Source organism: Pollicipes pollicipes, unplaced genomic scaffold (assembly GCF_011947565.3).
Source record: "Pollicipes pollicipes isolate AB1234 unplaced genomic scaffold, Ppol_2.1 Scaffold_1628;HRSCAF=1912_pilon_pilon_pilon, whole genome shotgun sequence".
In the NCBI taxonomy this organism is placed as follows: Eukaryota; Metazoa; Arthropoda; class Thecostraca; order Pollicipedomorpha; family Pollicipedidae; genus Pollicipes; species Pollicipes pollicipes.
Genome location: NW_023595968.1, coordinates 15,407 through 25,901, shown reverse-complemented (window position 1 = coordinate 25,901; position 10,495 = coordinate 15,407). Strand labels below are relative to the sequence as shown.

General features: G+C 55.1%; 1 protein-coding gene across 1 annotated transcript; it reads left to right on the top strand.

Annotated features, from left to right (window-relative positions):
• Nucleotides 1-529: 529 nt before the first annotated feature.
• Nucleotides 530-7,901, top strand: LOC119095468 (protein wntless-like). The gene is made up of 2 exons (XM_037218302.1): nucleotides 530-2,053; nucleotides 7,797-7,901. The coding sequence occupies exons 1-2, from the start codon at nucleotides 530-532 to the stop codon at nucleotides 7,899-7,901; spliced, it is 1,629 nt and encodes a 542-aa protein (XP_037074197.1).
• The last annotated feature ends 2,594 nt before the right edge of the window (nucleotides 7,902-10,495 follow it).

The window sequence follows — 10,495 nt, the reverse complement described above, 5'->3', positions numbered from 1 at the left end:
GTTCCAAAGGCGCCAGTCTGGAGACAACTATAACACGATTTTTGAAACGTAATTTATTATATTTAGATGGCATGTGAGTCGCATGCCATCCCGCCTGTATAATACCTGGCTTCATACCTGACCTGTACAACACAGGCCAGGTATGAAGCCATGCAACAGACCTCAAATCAGTATCAAGGGACAGATCACATCAGGTAAGCAAGTATATCAGGAGGAGGCAGATCATCAGGAATGTAAATATAAGGACATTGGAGTGCTAAGAGTGTAAATATGTAAGGTAATTGGTGCGTACAACTGGTAAGTTTATCAGCCGGCACGTACCAAGTGATGAGTGCTTCTAATAGAAGATGGGATTTCGTGGATTTTTCAGTGTTTGCATGTGATAGAAGTTTGGAATATTGGTTAGTTGATGATATGGGCGATCACTGCTGTTTTCTTCCAGATTACCTGGCACATCTCCAGCGCCCCCTGATTATCGCCACCGACCAGCTTTGGCCCGTTGCTTTGGCTGCTCCCCACATCAGCGGCCATGGTGGGTGCCGTGATCGAGAAGGTAAGCGGCCGCAAGCTGGCGACGCTGTGCTTGGCGCTGCTGCTGCCGCTGCTGCTCTGTTTCCTGCTGGGCGGCCTGCTGGCGCCAGCGCCGTCCACCTCGCAGAGCGTGCTGGGTACCAAGTGCATCGACCGCGACCAGCACCCGCACCACTGGTTCCAAGTCTGGGGCATCCCATCCCAGCATAAGCGCTGCGAGATGGTCGACCTCATTGAGGAGCTGATGGGCACAGGCATCACGTCCGAACAGGTGGTGTTCGCCTTCCAGATGCCACTGCGCAGGGGCCAGATGCTGGACTTCACGCGTTGGCAGCAGAACCTCATAGGCGTGCTGCAGCTGGACATAGCTTACGACGTCAGGTGCGAGCCGGCCCCCAACGCCACGCTCACGCTGCACGTGCGCCTCGGCTATAAGAACAAGGGCGACAAGACGGAGGACTGGAGCGAGCTGGCCGCTTCGGTGGAGGAGCGCCACCTGGACTGCGAGCTGGAGCCGGAGCACAAGTACCAGTACAGCTGCCAGCTGGTGCCACTCTTCGAGCTGGGCTCGCTGCACCACGACTACTACCTGCTCAATCTGCGCATGCCCACCGACGTGTATACCGGCCTTAACGCCGACATTGGCAAGCTGGTCGACGTCCACTTGGTGGCCATCTTCCAGAACGGCGGCTTCACCAAGGCGTGGGTAGCCATGAAGACGACCTTCTTACCGCTGGTGGTGCTGCTGCTGATCTGGTTCTGGCGGCGCGTGCAGGCGGTGCCGCGCGAGCCGGCGCTCATTCAATGCCTCTTGCTGACGCTGGGCGTGGCGCTGTGCGTACTCAACCTACCGCTGGAGTTCCTGACGCTGCGGTTCGACATGCCGTACATGCTGCTCATCACCGACATCCGGCAGAGCGTGTTCTACGTGGTGCTGCTCTCGTTCTGGCTGGTGTTCGCCGGCGAACACCAGCTGGTATCGGACGACTGCGAACGCAACCGGCTGGCCGCCTACTGGAAGCACCTGTCGGCCGTCGCCTGCGGCTGCCTCTCCCTCTTCATCTTCGACATGTGGGAGCGCGGCGTGCAGCTGACCAACCCGTTCTACTCGATCTGGGGCACCAAGGTGGGCACCAACCTGGCGCTGAGCTTCATCGTCATGGCCGGCGTGTCGGCCGGCCTCTACTTCTGCTTCCTCTGCTGGATGATCTGGCGTGTGTTCTGCAACATCAGCATCAAGCGTCAGGCGCTGCCGGCCATGTCGTCGGTGCGCCGGCTGCACCACGAGGGCATCATCTGCCGCTCCAAGTACCTGATGCTAGCTACGCTGGCCTGCGCCGCCATGACAGTGATCGGGTTCATCCTGGGCCAGGTGGCCGAGGGCTCCTGGAAATGGGACAGCGACATCCCGCTCGAGTACACGTCGGTCATCTTGACCGGCGTATACGGCATGTGGAATGTCTACACGATGGCCGTCATCTGCCTGTACGCGCCGTCGCACAGGCGCTGGCCGGCGGCCTCGGTCTCGTCTGCCGGTCACGCGGCCGACGGCTAGTCGGAGGAGATCGAGTTCTCGCGTTGGCCGCCTGACGCCGGCCAGCGATGAACCCCCTGACTTCACCTCGCTCACACGGTTCGTTCGCAAGGCCGCCACCGACTGGAGCGCGGGGAGGACGGCTAACGGCGTCGCCGGCACGGGCGGCTGGGGTCGCTCGGGCCCACGAGTCGCCACGTCGGACGTGATGGGTGTCGACGTGCGGTGAACATCCTGGGTCTTTTGCGCCGGCTGTGTCTCACTGATGCGGTATTCGGTGAAGTAGACTCTTTTTAATATTGACACCCTTTTCGCCATGTTTTCTCAGAATCTCGTTCTCGAAAACGGCAGTGTCGACGTCAGAACGCCACTGGAGTTTAATCTCATTCCTGAACATACATGCGAAGAATGATAGTGATCGGTTGCCCGGGTTTCGACGTTCGAAGGGCATACGTGCGTAGGCTTCCACGAAAACTGTGACACTTGGTATGTGCGCATTTGTGACAATCCCTAACATTATGACTTACCCCGAGGCGCGTGACTGCTGGACTGCCCGGCATTGCGATTTTCTCACCGAGAGCGCATTTTGTTCACCGTTGCTATGCCAGCTGCACCAACCTGTTGAATTCGTCGATAAGTTGTATTTTGTTGTGCTTTTATAAAAAAAACTAAAACTCTGGTATCGTTCTAGAGACAACCCGTAAAAGACCAGCGCGATTGAGGTTTCTAAAGAGTTAAACCACACTTAGCGTTTGTTTCCGATAAAATCAGAATGCTAACAATGTCCCACTGTCCAAGACATGACTTCCCAGTCACGTATTAGCCAGTTTTCTCTTGATGTGCTTAGCTTGAGTTCGGGCATTCCTGTAAGGGCCATAGGCGTTTCCCTTTGCGTGTGAAGGTAGTGCCGAGTATACTGATTGCGTGCAGGCGAAATTTTCCGGCGCGGAGTCCATGCACAGGACGCTGTGTTATGCGGACGTGCTCGGTTGCTGAATTTGTCCGGACACTCCTAGCGAGCGGCTGATATCGCTGGGCGGTCCGCCCTGGCTGCTGTGCGTTCTGCCGCCGCTGGCTGCTGTGCATTCTGTCGCCGCTAGCTGCTGTGTATTTTGCCGCCGCTGGCTGCTGTGCATTCTGTCGCCGCTAGCTGCTGTGTATTCTATCGCCGCTGGCTGCTATGCATTCTGTCGCCGCTGGCTGCTGTGTATTTTGCCACCGCTGGCTGCTGTGCATTCTGTCGCCGCTAGCTGCTGTGTATTCTGCCGCCGCTGGCTGCTGTGTATTCTGCCGTCGCTGGCTGCTGTGTATTCTGCCGCCGCTGGCTGCTGTGCGTTCTGTCGCCGCTGGCTGCTGTGTATTCTGCCGCCGCTGGCTGCTGTGTACTCTGTCGCTCGTCCTCTGTGCTCGTTACAAGACGCTAGTGCTGTGAATAGTCCGAGCTGGGGCCAGTCTTTACCAAAATTAGGCCTGTGGCATTTTCTGGCGGCGTTTTCGCGACGGTCGTGACCTGTGGCTGTAGCAGTTTTAGTGTGAGAACGGCTGCTTTTGCGCCCCTCGCTGCTGTTCGTACGATACATCTCCATTCACCCATTGATGTGCATTCTACCATTGAAACCATCCTGTCGATACATCTCCATTCAACCATTAATGTGCATTCTACCGTTGAAACCATCCTGCCGCTGCGGGAAGTGTTTCCAATATAACGGCACTGCTGTGTATTTGAACTGTCAAATTCCGCCGGGGGCTGCCCGCACGGCTCGGTGCCAGATTCCGCAGTGGTGGGGTGCGACGCCAGCCGGTCCAGCGTGCGCCGGCGGCAAGGATCCCATCTCAGGAGCCGGCCGATCCGGTAGTGGGGTGCAACGCCCGCCGGTCCAGCGAGCGCCGGCGGCGAGGACCCCATCTCAGGAGCGGGCCGATCCGGTAGTGGGGTGCGACGCCCGCCGGTCCAGTGAGCGCCGGCGGCCAAGTCCAACTCATTCTGACATGGGACACATGTCCGTGCCCCAAACTGGTTCAAATCAACTCTTGCCTCATTCTCCATTTGATTACAGTCCCGGAAACTGAAGGGTTCGACCCAGTCCGTGACCTGAGACTGCAGCCAGCCCAGAGACAGCTAAGAAGACATTCAGAGCGGTGTCCGAAATAAGGCACTGTCCCCCAGCAAGTGGGAGCAAAGCTTCTGTCTTGTGGCTAAAGCTGAAAACTGGATTTGAAACCCACCGACCAACTGTTAACGATGATAAACTTTTTGATCCACATTAACCAATCGATTGATTGATCCCATTTACGCAAATTCATCGACGTGCTTCGATGAACACACTAGATGTTCCACTGATGCGCCATCCTGAAGGTCCTTGGCCGTCCCAGCCACTCAGAGCTCTGCGTCAACGATCCACAATGGCTCCAAGAATAGGCGGACGCGAACATGTTGAGTGTTCCGGTGCCTACTGCTTGGGAGTCCATTGCTGCAAAGTCCAACATTCCAGGACTGCTGCAGACGTTCACACCAAGGTACCCCACACACAGCTTCCAAATAAAACACGTGACGAGTATGTATTCCCACGAAGTTTGCGTAGTCGAAGGCTGCGCGGCCGAGCCCTGGACGCCCCACCGCCGCCCGGGAGCCAACATGGCCGCTATCACAGGACTGTTCGGTGCGTCGCTCGCCAGTCCGCCCGTTCGGACGCCTCTTTGGCTGTCCCGAGGGCGCGGCCGAGCCTGTCTGGTTAGCGCGGCGCGCAATATATCTTTAAAAAAATAAACCAGGCCGGCGGCCAAGGCATCGACGGAGCGCGCGCCCGCCCGCCAGGCCGCACACGGCTCTGAAGCGCAAACAAGCCGGGTCGCAGCCGGCCGGATGGGCGGCCGTCGCGGTGGCGGCGAGCCGGTGGGAGCGGAGGTGGAGGAAGCGGGGGGCGGCCGCCGACAGCCGAGCCGGCTTCCGCTGCTGCTACATGACGCTGCACTGCAACAGGGACGCGGTTGTGTCACGGTCTCTGTCGTATCACGGTCGTGTCACGGTCTCTGTTGTATCACGGTCGTGTCACAGTCTCTGTCGTATCACGGTCGTGTCACAGTTGTGTCACGGCCTCTGTCGTGTCACGGTCGTGTCACGGTCTCTGTCGTATCACGGTCGTGTCACAGTCGTGTCACGGTCGTGTCACGCCGTCGTGTCACAGTGTGCACGACCTCTGTCGTGTCACGGTCTAGTCATGTCAGGGCTCACGGATTCAGGGATCGGTCGGGCTGGCCGTGGCGCCGTTCGGCGGCAGCGCGCGAGACGCAAGGCACTAGCGCTTGTACGAGCACATGTTGTCAGTAGAACACATGAACGGCAAGCACAAGAAACCGTCAGTATTAACGCCGGGTTTTCGAGCTCCTTCTCGAGCTATCTGAAACTAACAGTAGTGCGGCCGCACACTGTACACGGTTTTTGAAATTCTTTATCAAAGGAAAGTTCAAGCTTATGTTAAGAGGTTCTCTTAGCCAGAGCGGCAGTGCGCAGGGGGAATTTCTGCAGCCGAACTCCAACGCCAAACAGTCCCTCCACTATGAATTTCAAGGTACTTGGAAATTGGTGACAATGGTCTATGCCTTGAAGTCACGCATCCGCGCCAGAAGTGCGAGTCGTCGGTACCGCTGCCCGCGAGCATATAATTTACGAAGCACCAACGCACACCTGAAAATCGCCGCCGCACACCTTAAGGGCAGTGACGGCAGTGACAGCAGCACCGCTCAACGCCCGTCCGGTGAGCCCGTGCCACTCACAGTTTTCATCTTGCTCTCGTGATCTGCTGGTGCCTTCCGCCCGGGCCTGCCGCTACTGCTGCTGTTGCTGCTGTGTTTGCTGTTGTTGCGTCTGCTGCGTCTGCTGCTGCTGCTGCTGCTCCCTAGCCCCGTCCCTCTTCGTCCTGCAGCTTGCGCGCCAGTTCAGCGCTGGCGATACACGATCTGACGTCACGCCTGGGCCGATGGCGTCATATTGCTGTGTGTGACGTCAGTCACAGGACCACGCCCGCGGTGGGCCCGTGTCCGCGTCCAGCGGAGCAAGGCGCGCCACGTCAGACGACCGTCATCATGTTCCAAGACGGGGCCACGCTTATGGACCCGAGTCCAGCGATACGCGCTCTAGACCGATGCATTTATTTGCAATTATATCTACCATTGAAGAGGCCGCAGCCAGAAAAGTGAGATACATGTTTGAGGAGACTGCATATACGTTATATGTCCGCAATATGTGCGACACGTGACATCAACATACACTATGAACAATGAGCCAAGCTCATGTTTTGTTTTAGTCACGAATCCACATCGAGCGACACATAACCCTCCTTTGCATCGCATTGGTTCAACCAAGTCCTCGCCACAGTATGTCGCCTTATTTAATCACGTGAACATGAACTAACTGAAACATCACAAGCAGGACTGTCTTGCAATGTCTCGCTCATGTATGCGTGAGCCATGGACAGGCTGGACTCTCCTAGCCTACACATTACAATGACTGGGCCGTCTCGACCTATACCTTTTGATAACTGGACCGTTCCGGCCTACACCGTGTAATGGCTGGACCGTCCCGGCCTACACCGTATAATGGCTGGACCGTCTCGGCCTACGCCGCATAATGGTTGGACCGTATGGGGCAATGTGCAAGTGACTGCGGCCTTGCTTCGCTAGGCGACGATGCCGTCATCCGTGCCGTGTTTGCGCTGTAGCTGGATCATCCCTCATGGCTTGAAAAGTCACTCTTTTGACCCGGACCAAGGAAAACATGCATTTCCAGATTCAAAGAAGCAACCAAGGAAGACGCTTGTGCCACATAATTGTTTTTTGCTCAATAGTTTGGAAATGATGCTGGGTAGAACATTTCGCGTGGTTTCCGATATGGACATTTCAAGTTTTGACGTCACTGGGGAGGTCACCTATGGACCTGGAACCCCAAAGTGGGTATAGCTGAGTACCTCAAGCAATGGGCAACATACTGATTCTTATCCTGATGTTTGTCTTAGTTCAAAAGTTGTCAGGGGCACGTCCCCCATTACGGTTGAGGGTGTAAACACATTTTTATCAATTTCCAACCCTTCTCTTGCTACACAATGATTACGCTGAATCTCCGGAAATCCCTTGCTAACGTGTTGAACTAAAAACAAATTTAAGCATGCTTTGCACTCGAACCTCAGCGTAACGCCACATTTTCAAAACGCGGACGAGGGGTGATGAGAGACAAGGGCGATCGGCTGGACTTGATCCTCAACTATATGTACGTCCGCCCTTGTTCTTGCTCTTGAATGTGCGCCGTTGGCAGTATAGTTTCATTACATTTTGCGTTTTTGCAGAAGGAGGAAATGCAGCAAAAGATCATCAAGGAAACGTTTCAACTGGTGTCCAAGAGGGAGGACAACGTCTGCAATTTTTTGGAAGGCGGCACGTAGGTGACAGCGCCCTGATATTGAAACCGTGAACATTTCACTCAACTGCGTAATTCTCAAAGCCATTGTGTCATGCTCTGTATCATGAGTTAATGATGAGGTATTTCAATCATCCGTGGATCGCAGCTTGCGTGGCGTCGGTCAGCAAGTCACGGGGGCAGCACTGGGCCTCCTATTAATTTAAAACTGTGTGTACTGCGTCGGCTTAACAGGTTGATCCGCAGCTCTGACTACAAGCTCATCCACCGACACTATGCCACGCTGTATTTTGTGTTCTGCGTGGACTCGTCTGAGTCGAGCTCGGCATCCTCGACCTGATCCAGGTGCTCGTCGAGACGCTGGACAAGTCTTTTGAGGACGTCTGCGGGCTGGACCTGGTCTTCCACGTCATCAAGGTTAGCTGAGGCCGGCAGGGCTAGGGTCGTAAGCATGAGGACTTGTATGAAAGTTATTGATGTGCCCGGAAGCACTGACTCTTCCTGCGCTAACCGCGGTGGGTGAGTGGAACGCACATCTGGATAAGGCGATTCAAGCAATGGCGAAGGCTAACAATGGAGGCGGGTCGTGTGCAGTTGTTTGCTTTGACAGAATATGGTTTACAAGGAAAGGTTGGTTGTATGCAAGCCTTCGCATCGGCAAATATTCGTGATTGGTAAAGTTCATCACCTCCTGGTTCGTTCCGTATGTGTTAGCCGAGACTGGCCAAAGGCGTCAGGGCCCTTATTGCTGATGGCCGGCGGCTGCAGGCAGAGTGGTCGGGGCTAGCATTCGCTGTTCTGACGCGGGAGAGGCATGCCATGGTTTCAGTGTTCGGTCGGCAGGGGGAGAGATCCACCGGCTGTTCTGACGCGGGAAGAGACATGCCGTGGGTTCAGCGTTCGGTCGGCCGGGGCAGAGATCCACCGGCTGTTCTGGCGCGGGAGAGACATGCCGTGGATTCAGTGTTCGGTCGGCCGGGGCAGAGATCCACCGGCTGTTCTGGCGCGGGAGAGACATGCCGTGGGTTCAGTGTTCGGTCGGCCGGGGTAGAGATCCACCGGCTGTTCTGGCGCGGGAGAGACATGCCGTGGGTCCAGTGTTCGGTCGGCGGGGGCAGAGACCCATCGGCTGTTCTGGCGCGGGAGAGACATGCCGTGGGTTCAGTGTTCGGTCGGCCGGGGTAGAGATCCGATAGGCTGTTAGAGCTCGGCGATCTTGGGCTTGCGACTTGACTGACTGGTTCGACCCAGATTAGTTTAATCCCTGGCCTACATCATCGCTAAACAGTCGTCCCATGTTTCGGCCCCGACTGCCCGTCATCAACGAATCTGTGTCGTGCTGTCGCAGTCTTCAGGCGTCATCATGGCGGAAATGACTCTACGAACTCTCCCTCCAGGTGGACTACATTCTGAACGAGATCGTGATGGGCGGCATGGTCCTGGAGACCAGCATGACGGAGGTCATCACGCGTACCGAGGAGCAGAACAGGCTGGAGAAGCAGGAGGTCAGTGATGGCCCGTCCGTGCCTCTCCGCGCCCACTAGCACGTCGCTCTGCGGCTGACTGGTCGCGCTTGTCCTGGTGCCACAGCTCACTCCGTCTGCGCTGTTGTGACAACCTAGCTCGGATTAGGCCAAATATGTTTACGAAAGGCCCTGATACTGTGCTAGCTTTATTTCTGCGCGTCGAGTTGAAAGCTTTTATGTGTGGTTTACGACCTTCCTTTTACCAGGAGATGCTGATGAAACGATGTTGTAATGCTAAATAAGGATTTTATTGACAATAGTCAATATTTAGAACTGCGCTCGCTACAAAGCATTGCAACATCATTTAACCAATACTCTCTGGTTTAGTGTAGGTTGGTAGCCCAACATAAGACCTTTCAACTGATACCGCCATATAACCAGGAATTTGTAGGACTTTCTTGTCTTAAATACGTATTGTATTCGGAGAGAACTTGGATATTCGATGCTGAATGTAAAAAGGGAGTGGTGATCGTTTTCCACGTTTGCTTTTTGACTTAATGTACTCGATAAGCAGAGCGTGTCGCGTTTGCACTAACTCACCAACCATTCGATTGTCGCCCACAATGTCCCGAACGGCGGTAGCTAGAATCTGTGGCGCGGTTCGCAGGAAGGATTCGCGGCGACGCCGGCCAGGCTGTCTCGATGGTGGAGAACGTCAACATCACACAGCAAATCAAGGACATCACGCTACCAGACCTGCCAGCCGCCATCAGGGACCTGAAGTTTTGATCATTCCCTCGTGTGCTGTAGACTCACTGTTGTTGTCAAAATGTCGCTGGCAACAGGTCCAGCGAATTGCGTATTGTACATGCGGCGGGCATTGCTGTATTTTCGTATGTAACTATCTATAAGTGTTTTCATTGAGGCCAATATATCTAGGACGACCACTGCGGCTCATTTATTTTGCCGGCACATTTATCGTAAAGCGGTGGGTACGAGTACGCAGCAAATCTCCCGGTGCTTATAATGCACTGTAATATCCAATATATGAATTCACTGTAATATCCCACACATGCCGTCGCATGTCCGGCTCAGACCGTTGAGGCGGGCTCAGCGTGCAATGCAGCAAATTTATTCGTTGGGAGATCTCCAAGGTTTGCATTGTGCTTGCCCTGGCTCGGGTCGTTGGCCCCTTCAAGTAGATGTGCCATGCGCCTGATGTTTAATCGAATACCAGTGACGGCATATCGTCAGGTGATGCCTTACGGCGTTAATGTGACCCGAAAGAGCCCTAAAACGTCACGACCAGTGACGTCACATACCCAGTCGAACACCAGTGACATCATATTGCCAGCAAATGCCTTATGGCCTTCAGTCAGCCCAAAAGAACCCCGATCAATGCAGAGCCATTTTCAGTGACATCACAATGTCAGCTGATGCCCCACAGCATTTCCCCAGCACGACAGAACACGAGCCCTGCAGCCAGCGTAGCTCTTCTCTCCGTCGGCCGTACAGTTACCAAAGTAAAAAACCTCCTTGATGTACAATGTTCTT

Coding starts and splice junctions, on each gene's coding strand:
- LOC119095468 (XM_037218302.1), top strand. CDS start 530: ATGGTGGGTGCCGTGATCGAGAAGGTAAGCGGCCGCAAGCTGGCGACG. Junction 2,054..7,796: donor GGCGCTGGCCGGCGGCCTCG/GTCTCGTCTGCC, acceptor GTCTGAGTCGAG/CTCGGCATCCTCGACCTGAT.